Genomic DNA, 20,218 nt, shown 5'->3' with positions numbered 1-20,218 from the left:
TGGCATTCTAGCTCTCTTTTCTCTTAGCAAGCAAGGAGGATGGACAATCACTAAAATATCTCTCATTTTAAGCAATAGAACGGGCATACTTCAAAAGTAATGCTGTTTTCAGTTTTCTCCATAAAGCAATAGAACGGACATACTTCAAAAGTAATGCTGTTTTCAGTCTTCTCCATCAGAATAGCAAGGAAACAACCAAGAATGTAAGGATGTGGGCTAGGAACTGAGCCATTGAAGGTTGTGCTAAAATTATACTAAAAATTTCGGGGTCAACTGGAGTGACATTCACTAGCCTATATCAGAAAACAACCCTAGCTCTGATCTTTATTCTCAAATACAACAAAGGATATGTCTATCCTGATGATAACACCCATGCAATGAAAAACTGATTAATTCTCTCCTCGCATAGATCTTTTCATTGAGTTTCCAGTGAGAAGATTTCATGCTACCATAATTATTCTTCTCAATAAAAGAAAATTAAAATAAACCGTTCACCCCAAGAGGGCAACTGATCATTGCTTATGAATACATGTGAGAAAATGGAACCCTGCAACCTATTGCTTTGACTGGCTTCTATAATCCAATTTAAAATCTTACTTTTGTCCCTGATTGGACTTAACAAACTGGGTCTACTGATAAAAGGACACGTGACTGGCATTACATGGTAATCTCCATCTTGCTGATTTCGCATGACCTGTATCCAGGAAAAAAACGGATGGCCCTTCTCCATCACTCTCTCTTTATACAGAGAAAGGTAATTATTTCGATATTCTATAGTACAGAACAAACTGGTGTCTAGCACAATGGCTACACATCAGCTCAAATGATACAACATCAGGCTTTTGAGAACCACAATCAAATTAGATGAGAAACATCATGTTGCAAAACCAATACACCAAGAATCAACTCATTGGATTGACATAAAGTGCAAAAGCCCAACCTGCCAGGCACTTGCACGTGGCAAGATGCTTACACTCAAGTAGAGAGATTCGCACAACCAGGGGACTTTATTGCATCCCAATGGATTGCCTCGAGTGGAGCATGTGAAGCACATCAGACCATATGTCCTATTCCATGCTCTTGGATTCCCGATCAATAGATTCAAATTCATAGAGCTGCCGAATATTGCCAGATGCTGCACAATGACATAATTTAGAAAGTAACACCAATCAAAAACACAGGCATAAGCATGCAGCTTGAAATCATGAACCTTCAAATGGATTCTCACCATAAAGCCATTCTCTAAAATGAACATGAATGGCATGCGATAGATCTTGTTTTCTCCCTTCATCAAGTGAGACAGTCCTAAGTGCCTGCTTCAGCATCTCAACAGACTTGCTCTGCACAATACAGAGGTACATTCATAAAATGTATACTAACCAACATAGAAGCTCACAGCTTTCCCAGACCAAAATGAGAAGACATTCCATATCCTGATAAAGAACACCACCCTCCCATTCACAAAGCCAGACAACTGCACATGCCCAAATAGAATGACTTTCCACATTCTAACAGGCACAAAAACTATAAACTGACGTAAAGAAAACTATCTTCACACACCTACATCTATACACGTACTCCAAATGACATGAAGGACACAACAAGCATACCCTCTGCTGCTGAGCTAGCAGGTATGGCTTTGGCAACAAAAATGGATTGCCAACAGTCAAAGGCTCTTGGTGACCTTCAGTATCGCTCCATTTTGGAATCTGCTAAGGCATGAGCAATTGACAGATAAAAGTACCGATTCAATACAAGGGTCAAAACTTGGGAACAGTACCAAGCGTCAGCAAAATGGGCACACACCACAAAATTCATCAGGCGATCTGGAGGTAAAAGTGATGCACCCTCTGTTTGAGCATCCGCAACACCAGCTGCATGTGTGAGTGGATCATGAGGGTCTAGAGCACCCAGTATTAATTGTTCATCCCACCGGTTCACACCTGAATCAATACCAACTTGCCGCAAGTGCACCTCTAATCTGGGATAGAATGTATTATAAGGTGCTATCTGTTTCAAGGCAAATAAATAGCTCATTACAACTTTATCATGCATACACAGCAGCCAATGTCAATGTTACATCATTAATAGCTCATCCATAGGCATTCCTTGCTTCTTTGAAGCACATGAATTTGCACAATTAAATCAGGTTTTACATGCCACTCTAGGATTCATAGCAGTCAGAAGTTTTAGATGCGGCAAGGTAGGAAGCAAGTTGACAACGGTAATTATTTAGAAACATCTACATGGTTTCCCACAAATATACCAAAAGAAATGGATCAAAGAAAAAGTCAAAGAAATAACCCTAGTTACTCATACCTACCTGACTAATGACCAAATTCCACTATACAAACCTCCAAAAAACGTCACATCTTCAAAGCTCAAGCACATAGGCGTTACTTGCTGATTCAAAAATACCAAGATAACAGAAAAATAGAACAGATAAGAGCATAACATGTGCTTAGTGCGTACGCACATGTGCACTGTGTCTGTTCTTGCATCTGAGTGTATGCATGCATGCAGGCATGCATGTGTGTGTCTGCATCTGTGTGTGCATGCGCATGTGCATAAGCAAGAGACTGTTCCATTTATTGCATCCCATAGCAGTGACTACCACTATAACTACAACATATTGCACAATGCAACGATGTCACTTTATTTTGTGAAAGAAGGAAGACAGAAAAATTTAGGTATTCCCATGTACTGCAAAAGAGGGGGAGTTTGTGATCTGCAAAGCCTTCAAAGAGAGGGAGAGAAAGACAGACGAGCTTCATTAATCTGCACGCACACACACACACACAGAATCTGTAGTGTCAAATCGCGCATGTTGTAAACAGTCCGGGCTGGTACCATACATATTGTTATGTACATGTTCAGTATAAAGGTACGGTATTTGCTATGGTCCGAGATGTAAGGTATCTATAATTTTAAAGGCACGTAAAAATTACCTAAATACATCAAATAGCCCCATTGTAAATTATTGTTCATGTAAGATAAAGAAAAGCTATAATCCATTTTTGGGGCACCAGCAGGCTGCCCAAAGAATGGACTGTACTGGGGCTCTGCATCTACAGACGTAGTGCTCCTCACTCTCTACCTCCTCACATAATCTGCAAATCAACAGATGTAGTGCTCCTCTCTACCTCCTCACATAATCTGCAAATCCACTCAACACTAGGGATGTGGGCTACTCTCTTGGTCTTAACCTCAAGCTGTTGAGAGGATACCCTAAGCTGGCCAATGGCTACCCGCCTCTCATGTGGCATGTATACATCTAGGTATCCAAGTCTCTCAATGAGGCCATCCACACTAGTCTTCATGAAGTGGTCTTTGTAGTAAAACAACTTTGGGGGAGGGGCTGCCTAGGTGATAGCCATGTATGTTGTAGACACAACTGATAGAGATCGTGTCACATGACCAAGTTCCTCTCTACATGGGAGAGGCGTATGAAGGGGGAGTCCGGATCATATTGAAAGGGGAGGAGAAGGTCCATGTCGATCACATACCCTATAAGCCATTGCTCGACTTGTGCATACCATGAAGTCTCCTGTCTTGCTTGAGCTAGCTGCCTAGAGGCCTCAAAGGTCCTCCTAGGCAGTCTATCTGGGTGCGTATCACATACTCTGTGTATGAAGCTGATGGTTTGAAAGAGGGCCTCCATCATCATGGGGGTCCAGCAAACTCGGCTCTGATAATCTCATATAGTGCTGACGGTTTGCTGCAGATCACCCGTGAGAGCATAATGACATGTGGTCTCTCGATCTATGTCCATAGGTATGTAGCCAAGCCGAGGGTCCAAAGAGGTGCACCATGCATCCCCATCGCCATCCCCTCGTGTGATGTGATCTTCTATCTCGTCTATGTAGAGATCAAAGAGTGTTGGGGAGACGGGACAACCTTGCTTCACTCCAATGGTGCTAGAGACCATGTCTGAAAGTCCTCATGGGCATTTCACTCGTCCTACCACCCTCTCATACAACGCATAGATGCCCCAAATCATGTCTAATGGGATCCCCAGTGTATGCACCCTCCATAATAGTCTATCTCGTGGAATTGTATCGAAGGCTTTCCGAAAATCCACAAAGCAGTAATAAAGCTTCTTCTTTCTCATTTTCGCTTGCTCAATCATGCTCCTCAAGGTGAAGATATGGTCGAGTGTAGAGAACCTTTGACAAAGACCGACCTATCCTACTGCTCGCAACCTTCCTCCCTCTCCATATGCACTCAAATCTACCTCTAGCACTGCTCCATATATCTTTGCCAATGTGTGGCCCACCATGATGGTTCTATAGTTACTTGGATCTAAAGGGTCTCTAGACTTGTGGATGGGCACGATGGTATGCATGATCCACTTCTCCGAGAAGCCCTCTACTAGAGCCTTATTGAACATTAAGGCAAGGAGAGGAGCCAAAATGTCGACTACATAAATGAAGTACTCACCCTATATCCCTGTGTGATCCATCGATCACTCTGCTCACCATATCATGTGTGAAGAAGGTGAATGTGGTAGGCAAGGCTCTAGTGGGTGGGGAATCAATGGCTAGTGTGATATATCATATAGTCCCTCTACATAGTAGCTACATCTCTGCTCATGAATAAATTATATAAATCCCAATATTGTGCCTCCTCATATGCTTATCATTTACGACGAGTCAAGGTATTCATCTCCCTGCGGTTTTATCTCTCTATGGTGGTCCCTAGTCCTTTCTAAATCCAAAGATCTATGTACAAATCTCAACACTCATCATCATACCATCTGTTTTCATGGCATGGTGCCCAATCAGGTAAATCTAATAGTGCGTGTGGAGTGTGTGAAAAGCTTTGGAAAGTAGCCAACTGGAGGATGGAAATGAGCTAGGAGATGAGTGTCTCTAAGGGCGCAATATGTTCAAACTATGTGAGCCCATCGGATATGTGATGACTATATATGTCAACTAGCTCATGCCTAAAATAAAAAGTGGTGGTTTAGGTATAGGCAATGGCCAGCATCTATGGGTGTGGAGAGAAGGATATGGTGAGGGATAGACAGGTATGGTCTACTCCAATCAAACAAGGGGCGATGGTGAAGGATTTAACTAGTTCCATCGTCTCAATGAAGCCCAGTATATGATCTACTGTACTGGAGTCATTGGGCTAGAAGCAAGTCAAAGCTCCGCATCCAAGCCATTTCATCCCATTGTAAATGATCAGATGGTGTTGCGATCCTAGCTCTAGTAAGTATTGATTGTAGCGAGTACTATCCCCTCCAATCTCAACGAGTATCTTACATGTGCTAACCTCCTCTATATCCATCACATGTAGCCTCCCTAGATCCTCAAAATCATATATATCACAGTCTGCTTTGCATTCTAGCATTAAAATCTCCTACCATGAGAATCTCTCACTCTTTGAAATAGTGTACAATCTCATCTAATAAGTCTGTGAAAGAGGACTCTCCTCCATTCCCCTCTCCCTCTTATTGATGGGACTCCTCGGTGGCATATCTCGACCAAGAGTAGAAAAAAAACTTGTATCCTTGCAATAAATATCTATTACAGTTTTTTCCTTTGCACTTACTAGATACGAAGAAAAGTGTATTAGAGCTCGCCACTGATAAGTGGTCATAGATTATGGTGGACCCACGCAACAGGTTAAAGAAAAGATAATATACACTTTCACCTATATGACCCGATTGGACGCCTATGACCGGAACAAGTATATTAGAGTCAAACTTACACACAAAAAAGATTAGTGCCTTCAAATGTGAGCTAAATCTACCAAAATAGATAGTTACAATCAACAAGATGGCATAATCATGAAATGTTTATACAAAATGCATGTGTAAGCTGAAAGCTTAAAATGCATATATCTTAGCACAAAAAAGTCATATGAAGATTCCAACAAAGTTTTTGTAATGTATTGGAAAAGAGCTTTTACATAACATTTATACTAATCTCTAAATTTTAGTAGCCTCAGATTTGTCTATAAATGCTAGCTGTAAAAAATAGGGATGGCTTTCTAAAAATTGTAAGTTGTGTTGTAGTAATACTTACTAAATTTGGTTGTTTGTATTCTTGATAAGTTTCAACCCAAAAAGGAAGTCCATAAAAAGGAGACAAGTGTCATGGCACTTATCACCCAATCTTCCGAGCGTCCTGTTGGAAAATAGGTCAAATGATGTATACTGCATGATGAGGAGAGTTGTATCCCATAAGCACAGTGAGGAGAGTGGAGAAGCTGGAAAGCTATAAAGGCATGTACTTGGTTCACTTTTCAATGCAATCCTATTGTACTTTTGTGCTTGACCAAGAGTCAATGTCATTATCTGTGCACACAAGTCTGTGGTCATGAGTCCAAGCACTTAATCTTGGAACCTCATTCACTTGTGTGACTATCATTGTTCTAGTCTATGTCTCCATGAGTTTGTTCTTCGAGTTTCAACCTCCATAGCCATATCCAAGATCCATGTTTTATTATATGTCCCACCACTTGTCACACATCATGGCATGTGGCTAGACATGTGCCTTATACTACTCTACTTTCCCTTTCTACACAAACTTTCCCTTTTCTCCAAGAAAAAAAACTCATTTTCTCTCATTTTACACCAATTTTATTAGCTATAAACCCTTATACAACAATTCAAGATAGCCTAAAGTTAGCCCCATCCATCTACATCAACATCCTCCACTCCATCATTGTCGAATACGTCCATATTCCCTTTTTTTTCGTTGCTATTTTATAGGACAGCAAGCCTATAAATCCATTACAACCCCTGCTTCTTAAGCACTTCTTGCATTCCAAAAACAAGCAGCAAGTTATATCAACGATGTATTGGTAATCAACAATAAAGAAAGGCTGATTTTTCCTTTTGCTACTATCATCTTGTAAAGAAATCAATTATTTTTATTACATAGTAAGTGATGCATATACATCTTTACACAATCTTCTGGAGGTGAGAAATACTTGTCCTCACTCTCAAGTTGATTGTAATTGAGCTCTTTCTTAAAAGACTTGGGTTGAGCAAAAATACATTTGTTCACCCCGAGCAGTGGAAATACGGTTGTAATTTTTTTAAAAATTATCATATTCAGCTTTAAGTATTTGTTTTCTCCATTTCTAGAAATGTGAAGTCTTCAAAACAGGTGAATATTATATTTGTTAAGCATACTACATTGCTCCGGGCACTTGCATGTTTCTTTCAGTACCTTAGTTTAGATCTAGACATTCAATTCACTTATTTAGGTATACTTTAATTAGACTTTTTGATCAAACATCACTATAGTTCTACTGTATTCTCGAGTCTCATAGGCTACTTTGGCCTGATGCAAATGGTAATATTTCTTTCTTTCTCTCTCACAAAAAGATTCACGACTTAGCACACAAAACTTAGAGTAGCTAGTCTATTGCCATACTAACTTGTGCATGATGTAAACAAAATGCTCAATATGGATACCACCATCTAATAGAAGCAACTGTGTGCCTATAATCTCATGTCTAATCTTGTGCATTCCCTTCTTTTATTTAATCTCTACTCTCCTTTTGCACCAACGTAGATCATTCAGTAGCTTCGACATGGACAAGGAGACGTTTGAGTGGCATGCAAACATATGTGAGATGGGGCTTTAGGAGCTTCAATCAAGTGTCTCAAGATGATATCTAATTGCCTATAAAATCATCATTTAGTGATGATTGTAATTTCACTAGTGAGTATAAGTCCGAAAGTATTTCACCATCCGCCTCTACGGAGTCATCTTCACTCTCTTGATGAGCACTCTAATATATACGGCATTGATGATGATAATAGTAACAGCTCATTCTAGGCCCTTCTCTCCATCCACCCTACACTTCTCTTTTTATATGATTATTGATATAGGTGTACCATTAATCCACTTCCATTTATCTACTTCTAAGTTGTAGTATATGCTACACAAGCAACATATGCCATAGAGGTTTTGGCTTGTCCTTTCATACCTAACAACTATCATTGTGTTTCATTGAACATTTTTTGTGTACGTTTGATATCATACAAAAATCCATTGACTAGATGAATCTGATGAATCGTACCTAACTACCTTGTTCCAAGGAAACCTATATTGAATTATGTGATTTAGACAATTATATGCTTATTTAATAAACAAGTTCATTTTTACTCCAGTGAGAAAGAAGATAAAAGCAAATCATATGGTGAAGTTGTTCATGCATAATATATTCAATATCACGATATGCCTCAATCTATCATCAGCAATAGAATTACAAAAATAAACAAAGTTTTAAAAATTAAATTAAATCTTTTGAAGATGGCTTTTTTAAAATATGTATACTTCTTTGAAGTTTCATTCATCCATAGACAAGAACAATTAAAAGAGGATCAGTCTATTCACCTAGATTTTTGAACATATTATGTCTTTGAACATAAAACCACATGGAAACTATTTCTTCTAGTAGTGGAGTTTGAGCATAGACATATTGTGTCTTTGAGCATAAGACCACATGAAAATTGTTTCTTCTAGTACTGAAGTAGGCAATATAAAATTGTTCGTAGTTTCACAGTAAGGCTCTATTTGAGGTAGTTGACAATGATATGTTTGGAGTATGTATGAAGTGTATAAGAAAGTAAAGAGGGCTCTTCAAAAGTCACAAGAACAGCAACAAACCATTATCACATGTTATCAAGTGTTCTTGCCCTTTGAAAAGGCAAGGCCTAAGAAGATAAAGGGAAAAATAAGTCTACAAGGCATTATGGGCCTTTTCAAGTGAGAGAGAAGATAGGTGATATGGCTGACAAATTGAAGCATAGTTGCCCACATACAACATACAGACAAGATCATACCATAAGATCTATACCATACATATCCATACAAGTTTGTATGTAAAACTTGATATCCCTTGGCCACTGCAAGAGTGTCACCCGTCAACTTGAAGATATCTATATTCATATACACATAAAGATAAAACTCGTAAATTGTAAAGCGTGAATTTGAAAACAACAAACTAAATTTAAGTATATATTCTTAAGACTTATGGTTTTGTATTTAACGGATGGTGCTACCCATACTAAGTATCACCCGTATCATTTCTCCAGTTAGTATGGTAATACACTAGCCCCTCTAATTGTCATGTAATAAATCAATTGTCAACCTTTGTGTCTATGAGAGAATAGGCAACTCCAGTTTCTCTCACATGCACCCAAAGAGCAATCTTGGATGAGAACTGTCACGGCTAAGGGTTGAACAGCCTAGTCTAATCTCATACAGTAGATGAAGTGACATGTGAGCTTGCCTATGTAGAAACAGGACAAACCAAGTAGATTTTTATGAAGGCTACGGGTATAGAGTACATTCTAGAGTTTGATAATGCCACCATTAACTGCTCTCTGGAGGACTTCTAGTACGAGCTCTGCTTTATCCGCAAACAAAATTAGTTTAAGCTATAGAGTAAAAACCTGCTACAAGTCCATGTCCACACCTCAAGGACTCGAGTATACTTGCGAATTACATTTAAATATTTCCACAAATAGCTTAATATGAAGGATGGTAAACATGCTAGTTGATCGAATCATGAAGGATGGAAAAAATTTATTGGCTTATCAAATTCTTTATCAAGCTATGAGGCAAATTAGACGAGAGACCAATAGAAATCCACTATCTATTCTATGACAAGCCGTACGTGAGAAGACTCATGGTAAGAATAGAATGTTAAGTTTAGGATAAAGCGTCTCCAATATTCATATGTTATTAAAATTATGTTGTCTAATTGTTTATAATATAATGCTAAGTTTTCAAAGAATAATTGTTTATGATTAGCATGGCAAGAATAGAACGTTGAGTTTTGGATTAAGCATTCATAGTATTCATATGTTATCAAAAATATGTTGTCTAGTTGTCTTTCTTTTGTGTTCTAAATTATAATCCAAACCCAAGAAAACTTATAAGTCTTTATCTATAGTCAATCCTCGTATCTCTATTTCTTGTCAAAATAGTGATACTAAAAGTCTTCAGTAGTTTCTTTAGCCATCAAACAACTTTTAGATATCCCAAAGAGATACCTCTTCCTCGCGAACTTATTCTTGATCAAGATGTTATGGCTCAAATATATCCCAGTTTTGCAAAGGGATTGACTCCATTAAAGTGTGTTTGGAGAGTAAAATTGAAAAGGAAGGATCGTAGTCCATCATTTGGTCTTTGTGTTCTGCTTCGTTTTAGCATTTGTTATTAATCTTCATGGTTGTTTCTTAGGTAAAGTGATCAAACTTTAACTTATATTTAGAGGATTTGGTGCTTAAATCCTAGCAGAACAGAGCATGTAAATGAACCAATCCAAACCAATAGAGATATAGAGCATCTTGAAAACATATCTATGAGCGTAGATATTCTTCCCTTTCGCTTATGGTTACACATAACTTTTTTTTTTGCATTTGCATTATTGAAAAAGAAATAGAGTTACGGATCTTTCTTAACTTTACAAAATACTTTAACCACCTTTTAAGCATCCTAACGGTTTAAAGTAGTTATTTCATTTAGAAATCAAACCCGTATTATAGTAAAAATATCTAGATTATAAGTAGTGATCTCTTGAAAAAAACCACATCGGTTTACCATACCGGCCAACTGTAATGCCTTAAATTGGCACGCTATAAGAAAAACGATGTTAGTTATAATAGAAACAATGCCTATTTTAAACCCTGGCAAGAATCAGGACAGAGAGACAATGCTAAAATATGGATTGAACCAAACTTTAAGGCCTAGGTACAATAGCTGGCCTGCATTGAAGAGACATAATATTATAACATGTAGTCTTGGATCCAAAGCCAATGAAATACTCACTACTAAGTTAAGAAAGACTTGACCAAGGGTCCCAACATTGCAATGCATGATAATGCAAGTGCTTGTGTATACCTGCAAATTATGGTTATCACCAACAAGAAGAGGCCTTTGGTTAACAGCCAAATGAAAAAGACACTCCCGACAATTTGCAATATATATGCGCATAGCAGCAACAATCAGCTGCACTCTTTCACAATGTTCAACACGAACCGCCTGTCACCAAAAGCAAACTGTTTGAGGAATATGGAGCAGAATAATAAACTCAAATAAATGTTATCTTCAAGCTAAAAGCAACAACTCATAAAAACAGAACTATTTCCAATCAAACCCATGTGTATCCCTTCACAAATAAACTACTAATCAAAGCTGGTAGCCTATTAAACGAGTGGCCTACTCAATATACGAGATGACCTGTCAGTGCTGTACCCAAAGAAAAGGGGCCCAAAAGGCACTCTAAGCACTGTGATCTTTTTACAGGGCCTTGGTTTCACAGGCAACTATTGCTTTGGTCTCACACATAAGAAGTTAGAAGCCCAGAATAAATGCCAGAAATTTCAAAAGATGATTTCCCAAACTTCAAATTTTTTTCTGGAAAATGGACCACTCCCCACCAGTTTCCAAAAAGTCAAAGCAATAGTTACATCTCATACAAGAGATTCAGATTCACTCACACACCGAATATCTGAATTCATTTCATTGGTATCACTTTCAAAAAGCCAAAAGTAATGGAAGTTCTACAATCATTAGCAGCCCTACCATGTGTTACATACAATAACAAACAGGACATTTGACTGCATTACATAGTCAAAAACTTGAGCATAGGGACATCTCTTCCTCAATAAACTATGAAAATGCATCACTAATTTTTCCAGAATGTATGGCCAAATTCAGTGCCAGCTAGCTGCCAAATCCATACTTGCAGTACACCACCAGCAATCATTGTATGAACATGGAACCAATTATAACCAACTTCACCATTCTCAAATCATTAACACATTTACTTTTCTTCCAGGTAACTCTGGAACATAAAAACCGAAAAAGTTAACTAATCTCGCTACATGCTAACCTTTCCAACAGCTCCAAGAACAACTATGGAATCTGAGCATCCATAAACAGACACATACTTCATAGGGGCCAATATATAAACAGCAGCATCATGGCAATTGGAAACCTGCACTTGAACCAATTAAGTGTGTGAAATAAGGCTTTAACCAGTTAAACAAGAAGTGCATTGAAAATAAATAGCTTGACCTGTAAGGCACCCAAAATCCACATAACACAATGTCTAGAAAGAAACAATTTTTTAATGATCCTAGTGTCTTTAATGTGCATGCACAAATTGATCTACAGCACTACTTCAAAGAAAATTAATAATTTTGGACACTGCATAAGGTCTGAAATTCGGTTAAGAACCCCTTCCCTTATTCTCTCTGTAATGGCTTAGGCAATGTACTTGAGCAAAGGATGCATGCGGACTTGCAAGAAGATTAGAGATTTTCGAAACACTATACAAGGTCTGACATTCAGTTAAGATTGCCTTCCCTTTGCCTCTCTTTGGTGGCATAGGCAATGTCTACAGCTTGGGCAAATAATGCATGCAGACATGTGCATCTGAAAGCCCTTAATATGTTTATTATAAGTAGTCAGATATTTCTAGAAGTAAATATCTTAAAGGAAGAGTGGAGATATCTGTTGAATGCGGAGATTTGTTAGCCATCTCATGAGCTACCCGCTGATGCCATTTGTTCCTTGGTACAAGCTTCCTAGCTATACTAATTGTCACTTAAGACACTTAAGCCAAATAGTACACCTAGCACAATTCAGGCTAGGGTTTCTTAAGACTCTTTGTACAGTTAGTCACAAGTTTCCTATTCAAATACATTTTTGTATGTTTTAGCACATCATGGAGAATCATTATGATCATTGTGAGAGATTGATTGTGCTCTGATTTGTTTAAATTGAGTACATCGATTGATCATGATTGTGTTGAGTATTCTTGTGTGCTCTATTTCTCTTTCTCTCTGACACAATTCCTCACACACTTGGGCCAAGAACGGTATCAGAGCCAGCTTCCCCATAACCTTTGCTCTCCACCATTTGTCAACAAAATGAGAAATGGGTTTAATGATTTAGTTAAATTGAACTCTAATTCTGATAACCCTAGGTCTTGGCATAGTGACAATTGCACCAACAATGAAGGATTCAACATCAAGGCATGCAATGGACGTGTATTATTGTGCAATTGGTTATGACATGAATTATTGTTGTCCAATTGGTTATAGCTTGCCAAAGCCTTTGTGTTCATGATCTTGCGAGCTTGAATCACGAACTTATATTGAGGCCTTTTGCATATGTTCATTCGTTGTTTTTGTGCACCCAATCTATTGATCATAGATGTGAGCATCAAGGATGATCCACCACTAGATGGGAGTGGGTTAATCTCTCATTGTGGCAGCTTAGTGTGTTTGAACCTCTAGCACATAAAGCATATGATCTATTGAGTTTGACAGTTGAATGACATGGATTCTTTAAAATATATGGTCGTCTTTGGTATCAAGCAAAGTTGTGATCTATAGTTGCAAAGCATCAACATATTGATGCTTCTGAAAAAGGACTTAAGGCTTTCTTAGGCAAACTTTGAGACAAGAAATGGGTGCTTATGTAAGTAATTTGCAATGCCTGAATGAAACTATTGGGTTTGTTGTACCCTTTCGTCTTAGTAGATAGTGAGCTTTGAGACTTCCTATTATCAATGTGGCTGACACTTGTGTTTCTACAGCTCTACTTTGTTATTCACTAGTGCAATATGATCAATGTGCCTGACACGTGTATTTCTACAGCTCTACTTCGTTATTCACTAGTGCAATGGTGTCACTTTGATAGCCATGCATTTGTATAGTTGTGATTGCTTGTTTACTAGCGCAATGACTACCATCTTGCACAATTGTAGTTGGTAGTACATGGAGTAACAGCTCGGTTACTTGAAATATTTGTACATTTGATAGTACATGTAGTAACAACCACCTGCTTGGTTACTAGGAACCATATATAGACATTTGTGCATTGCTAGTATATGTAACAATAATATGCTCATTTACTTGCAAACATGTATGGACAACTATATATTGACAATATATGCAATGACAGTATGTTTGGTTTTTGGAAAACGTGTACTGGTCATTTTGTATGCCATACTGGATCTTTGTTCTACACAACCGGGGTCGTTGGCAATGTTTTGAGAGGGGACATGTCAACAAAATGAGAAAAGGGCTTAGTGAATTAATAAAGATAAACTTTAATCCTAGTATCCTTAGCTCTTGGCAAAATGACCATTGTACCAAAAGTGACGAATTCAACATCAAGGCACATGGAAGACAAGTGTGCAAGCTATGTAATGCAAGAATAGGGCAAAAGGAACAAGGTGCAATCTATGGAACTTTCATTAATTCAAAGTTTACACCTTACATTTAATGGTCATTTGAAAGTTTCACCCAATAAGCAACTCACTTAAGTTATAAAGCAAATGGCCATAGGCTTAAGTTTGGCTCATGACTAGCTCACTTATGCTTAATGATCAAGTCATTAATTAGCCCTTAATCAAAAACAAGATCTGATTAAGGAGCAGCTCATTACTCATTGAGAAAGCTTAACATGGCTATTTGGGGATCCTTCTCTCCCATTTTAAGAAGCACAAGATTGGAGACAGTCATTCTTCTCTTCTTTACTGCAAAAATTGCAATTTTCAGCCATGAGACATGAGTTGACAACACATATAGAGTCGATAGTCAATCTTCTCCTCTTCACATGGAAAATATATTGGGTAGCTTTGTAAATCCATTCACAGCAAAGTATGCTTCTCGTTTTTGTCTTATTCCCATTAAGACAAGTTATTTTAGCACTCCAAGTTGAGATCCTCTATTTTTCCCTAAGATCTCAAGCCCAATGTACTTTCTAAGCAATTTTGTCACAAAGAATGTGATTCTCTCATAGTTTCATTGCGAGAAATTCCTCTCTTTGTAGACGGAGCAATGTGAGGTTGCATAAAATCGCCATCATTTTGGATGACGAAAGGTGCAGCAAAGATGCTAACATAGCACCGGTAGCCTTCTACACTAAGAAACAACCGCCCAAGTGCTGATATTGCAAGCATATTGGTCACACTATTGATCAATGCTACAAGAAGAAAGATAAGCAACACACCCAATATGCTACTACTAATACCTTCTCTAGTGCACCTCTGATAAGGCCCTTAATGTATCTATTCAATCATTGTCTCTTGGCAATGATGAACCCTATCAATATGCTTTTTGAACCAAATCCTAAATAAATAAACAATGTGTTTTGGAATTAGACATTGATCATACCAATGCTTGTGTTACGACCTTTCCAAAGACTTACTATGTGGGGTACTCTACTCGGATTCTCATCCAAAAAGATTTTTACTTTCCTTTAATAATTCTATTCGGAGCTATATTTCAAGGGGGCTTGTAACCACTTACCGCATTACCTCTGTGTTGCTCCTAAAAGATATACCCATGTATTTGACCTTTGGTCACGTGCCTAATGCCTCTAAGCCACACTGGCTTTTGATCAACCTTCTCTCTCTCTCTCTCTCTCTCTCTCTCTCTCTCTCTCTCTCTCTCTCTCTCTCTCTCTCTGATTTGGCGTGCTGGTCTCTCTCTCTCTCTCCCTCTCTCTCTCTCTGTCTCTCTCTCTCAAATCATGGAGCTTCACTCTCCATAGCCTGCTGGTCCATCTTCATGAACTTTATACCCAACACTTTGTTTATTTGCTGATTTATTTCACGTGTGCAAGTTGCTTTATGATCACTGCCCTTTAGATTATTTCCAACAGCCAAATCAGCCATTACCATTGAGCGTCATCCTCGTTTGGCTACTATTCCAATCCATTGCCTGTGAGACAGCTCTCACTTCCAATCTCCGCAATCATACAACCAGCATTTGCTACCAAGAGCAGCTCCTGCCATTTCCACTGCTCTGGCCATAAGCTCTTCCATTTCGGCACCACCTTCCCAGGAACCAACCTGCTGGTTTCATACACCTATTGCTACCCTGCACCTGCAGGAGTGTCATGCAATAGCAATTCTGGCACTGCTAGCACTGCCCAATCCTGCTGTTGCTGCCTGTTCAGCCAGCAGTCCTAACACAGTCTGCCACCCCTACTCTGAACTGCTACCTTCGTCACCCAGTTGTCCTGAGCCACCAGTGCTCACACTATTCAGGTTCAGCTGCTGCCATTCCTCCTGAAGTGCTGCCTACTTCTGCCACCTTTGTTCAGGAGCACTGCCTCATCTGCAGCTGCTGCCACCTTACAATTGCCTCCTGGGGTACCTCTAGTGCCTCCAACCCCAACTCAGCGAGTTGGCAGTATCTTCAGTTTCCCTCTCTGGCATTGACATCAGCAAAAGAATTTGCAGAAACCTGGGTCACATTTGAAAAATCTGCAAAACATGGTCTCAAAATTTGGGCCTTTTCAACATTTTCCCTCTTTTAGCTCAATTTCATTGCCAAATTTGGGGCTTTTCCCAAATTTGCAGACACCTATCCAGAATTCGGGGTTCTCATGGACACCAGGGCAACAGTGACGGCCATTCCAACAACATCAGGCAAGCTGTCAGAACATCAAGTCTCGATTTTGGTAAATTTCCTAATCAGCCCTCTCTAAAAATTGGGTCTTTGCCCATTTTATCTTCTTTAACTTCCAAATTGTCTAATTTGACATTACACTCTTAGCCCGCAAGAATTTGGGGCATCTGTTCATCTCACCTTGCATTGGCTCTCAAGCTTTGCAGATGTCCTTTTTGAGTCCATTGGAGCTCATTTGGACATATTGGAGTAAAATCATGCCATTGGGGATCTTTTACAAGGCAATCAGGTCAACTACCTGCTGCTGCTATTCCTTCTAGGAGACTTCACCCACTTCATCAACCCTTCATTCGTCCATCACAACATTCAAAACACCACGTAAGATACATTAAAGTTTCTCTCTCCAATTTCATTGTACTTTCTCTCTCTCTTTGTCCCTTCAATTCAAGAAGGCATTGTGTAAGTGTTCATGGTAGGTCACACATGTGCTTCAAGCTGAATATATTCTCTCTCCCCATCTATTGGCATCTTTATTCACTGATCTGTCACAATGACCAGCAACAATAATGACTTTCTTTGCATGCTTACGGCCAACGATAAGCTTGATGGGACTAATCGTCCCATTTGGGCTTATATGTTGAGCCATGTTCTTGTCACAAGGAATCTCTAGAGCATTGTTTTTAGCATTGAGGGGAGGCCCGTATCTCCAACTCCTTCCACATCTCCTCCTTCCGACTCTACGACAAGTGATGGTGCTTATGATCCCAAATCATCCTCCATATTTCCCCCCTCCTACTCAAGAACAAGTTCAAGTGTTGCTTGTGTCTACTACATTAAATGTCTCCATGAATCCCATCAAGGTTTTGCTACCACCATAAGGTTAGTGACTATGGGAAACTAAGTTCACTACACCTTCAACCAGCTTGCTTCTCTCTTATTGCAAGAAGAGCAAACCATCAAAATCACAATTCCACGCTGACTTCAAATCCAGCCTTTTCCATGCACCATAAAGGAAAGGGCAAATCCAAGTATGCTAGCAAAAAACCAGCCACTGTACATGTTGGTCATGATTCCTCATCCTCTCATGCCGCTCCAAAATCAGCATCTTCCTATACCGGTCACTCTTTAACCCATTCCCAAACAAGTGCTAGATCCAAGAACAACATTACTATATGTCATAAGCACATTGCCTCAAAGAAGAAGAATCATCGTCCAGCCCATCACTAGCCATGCAACCCATGAGACTATCAACTTCACTATACTCTTCACATTGTACAAGATATGTATAATCCATCCATTCATGATAGTTGTTATCTATTTCTAATGCATCAAGTTCTTGGTATTTTGATAGTGGTGCTTCCAAGCACAGACAACTATCTATCTCTCTCATATACCTAAGAAGAGCACTATCATGTATGCAACTAACGCCTCATATGCCATGAAATGAACTAGTCAAGTGCAAGTCATCGCTCTTTTTGATACTCCTATGTTGTTGGAGGAAGCCCTCACAAGGCTTGTACATGCATGTGCCTTCTTAAAAGAGGCATAAGCTTGATGACAAGATTGTCCAATGCACCTTCATTGGTTATAGTCATGGAAGCAAAGGCTATTGTGTCTTCCACTCTTCTCCCAATAAAGTAATTGTCATGAAAACATGAAATTTTAATGTTTTACTTAGCATTTGATTAAGTTGTCAATCAAACATGCAAATGTGAGCTGCACATGTGATTTACAAGTTAGTTATTTCACAATGACAAGCAAAGGGCCTTGAGAAGTTAGTGGGTACCAAAGGCAAAAGTTGAAATAAGTTGTACTTCACATGCATAAGGTGGTATCTCGTATCAATTTGGACCTAGGGTATTTATTTGACCAATTAGTGTCAATAATGACACTAAGAACTAGTCATCGGTTAATTAACTAATGCTATTTCAAGGGTTAAATAATACACATAACTACTTGGGGGTCAAAATAGCCTTGTCAATTTAATTGTGGATGGGCATAATTACTTTTCTAGGTAAGAACAAGGACTGGAATTAAATACAGATATTACTACTTAAACTTGGGACAATTTTAAAAATTAATTAAATGGCTGAAAATTGCTGAAAATGGATTACGACAACCGCCACTTCAAAAACATTCAAAGAGAGAAGCATAGAAGGCATTTGGACATTCTATTCAATGAGCTGTGTGAGCATTGTTTGGTGATCAATAACAAAAAAAAGTGAGTTCTTTTTAAAGAAAATCCACTTTTTGGGGCATATAGTATTGGTTGATGATATACGTATGGACCCTACAAAGGTTGAAGCAATGCGTTCATGGCCACATTTGAAGAACATACCTAAGATTCGCACCTTTCAAGGTCTGTGTTCCCATTACTTAGAGATGGCTTTCTAATGATGCATGGGCGGTTGTGCATTACAAAGCAGTTGAGGCCAAAGATGATGATAGAGAGTCATGCTCCTCCTTATACACACATAGAGGTATTGATACTATAGTTAAGGCAATGGAGCACTTTTTCCATTGGCTAGCTTTGAGACACGATATAGAGCAATTTATACTTACATGCACTGTGTGTCAAAAAATCAAGTATAATGGACAAAAGATACTAAGTTTATTGCAGCCTTGCCCATACCTCTTAGGCCTTGGCAAAAGCATTGCTATAGACTTTTATCTTTGATATTTTAAGGACACCCATATGGAATGATAGGATATGGACTATCATTTGCAAGTTCAGTAAGCAAGCTCATTTCATTCAGATGAGAAAGAAGATAAAGGTTGATCATATGGTATAATTATGTTTGCAACTTGTCTATAAGCATCATGGCAAGCCAAAGTCGATCATCAATGATCGAGATCAATAGATGACTTATTTGTTTTGGAAGGGACTATTTGAGAATATGGGTACCACATTCAAACTTTCTTTGTCCTTTCATCCACATACAAATGGTCAATTTGAAGAGGCAAACTCCACAGTTTTAGATCTCTGAGGTATAGTTTCACTAGTAAGGCTCCATTTGAGATTATGGAGACTAGCCAAAAAGTACCTTCTATTTGCACACTAAGGATAAGATCTTTGAGATTCATCATTAAGTAGAGAATGTAGATGTGGGTATCGCAAAAAATGCAAAAGAGGGCAGCTAATTACCATAGATGTGCTTTGCAATTTGCAAAGTGCAACTATGTATTCCTTCATTTTGAAAAGGCAAGTTTGGAAAAGATAAAGGGCAAAGAGAATTTGTATCCAAAGCTGAATATGCATTACTATGAGCCCTTCTAGGTGTTGGAGAAGAGTAGAGACGTTGCATATAGGCTAAAATTATCTCCATAGTGACCGATACATAATGCATTTCATGTGGCCTTGTTGAGGCCTATTCATGGTAATGTGCCAAAGAGAGATTGTATCTAAAGCTGAATACACATCACTATGGGCCCCTTCTAGGTATTGAAGAACAATATACATAATGCCATTCATGCGAGCTTGTTGAGGCCTATTCACAATGATGTGCCATACGATGTCTCTATTGAAATTCAACCAAAGGTTGAGGTGCTAGATGAGATATTGATACCCAAGCAAATTTTGGCACATAGAGAGAGAGAGAGAGAGAGAGAGAGGTAACATTTCTAGAAGATATTTGGCCAAGTTACAAAATTATTTATCAATGTATCCTAAATGGATGGAGAGACTTGGCAAACTACTCTCAATTGTTGTAGCTTGACCTCTATGGAATACATGAAATGTACATTTAGATGTGATATACATTTGCGACACATGTATGGAATACATGAATGGTATACAATGAACATCTCCAA

At 38.7% G+C, this 20,218-nt stretch overlaps 1 protein-coding gene across 3 annotated transcripts in view; it reads right to left on the bottom strand.

Annotated features, from left to right (window-relative positions):
- Positions 1–377: 377 nt before the first annotated feature.
- Positions 378–20,218, bottom strand: part of LOC148037976 (Tubulin binding cofactor C domain-containing protein) — a 68,379-nt gene continuing 48,538 nt past the window's right edge. Inside the window, exons 4-10 of one of the 3 annotated variants that reach the window (XR_015690736.1) lie at positions 11,869–11,973; positions 10,875–11,015; positions 1,807–2,010; positions 1,611–1,712; positions 1,229–1,340; positions 974–1,135; positions 378–694 (exon numbers count right to left, since the gene is read on the bottom strand). Coding sequence is in view for 2 of the 3 variants with exons in the window: in XM_087677008.1 (XP_087533134.1) it covers positions 1,068–1,135; positions 1,229–1,340; positions 1,611–1,712; positions 1,807–2,010; positions 10,875–11,015; positions 11,869–11,973 (732 nt within the window). In the remaining variant the exon portion in view is untranslated. Of the gene's footprint in view, positions 1,136–1,228; positions 1,341–1,610; positions 1,713–1,806; positions 2,011–10,874; positions 11,016–11,868; positions 11,974–20,218 lie in introns of all 3 variants that reach the window. The other 2 variants (XM_087677008.1, XM_087677009.1) reach the window with 2 other exon arrangements.

This window comes from Lygodium microphyllum, chromosome 4 (genome assembly GCF_053477565.2).
Source record: "Lygodium microphyllum isolate KBCC chromosome 4, Lygodium_microphyllum_v1.1.10, whole genome shotgun sequence".
NCBI lineage: Eukaryota > Viridiplantae > Streptophyta > Polypodiopsida > Schizaeales > Lygodiaceae > Lygodium > Lygodium microphyllum.
The sequence above is the reverse complement of the archived record's forward strand: the minus strand, read 5'-3'. Positions and strand labels throughout refer to the sequence as shown.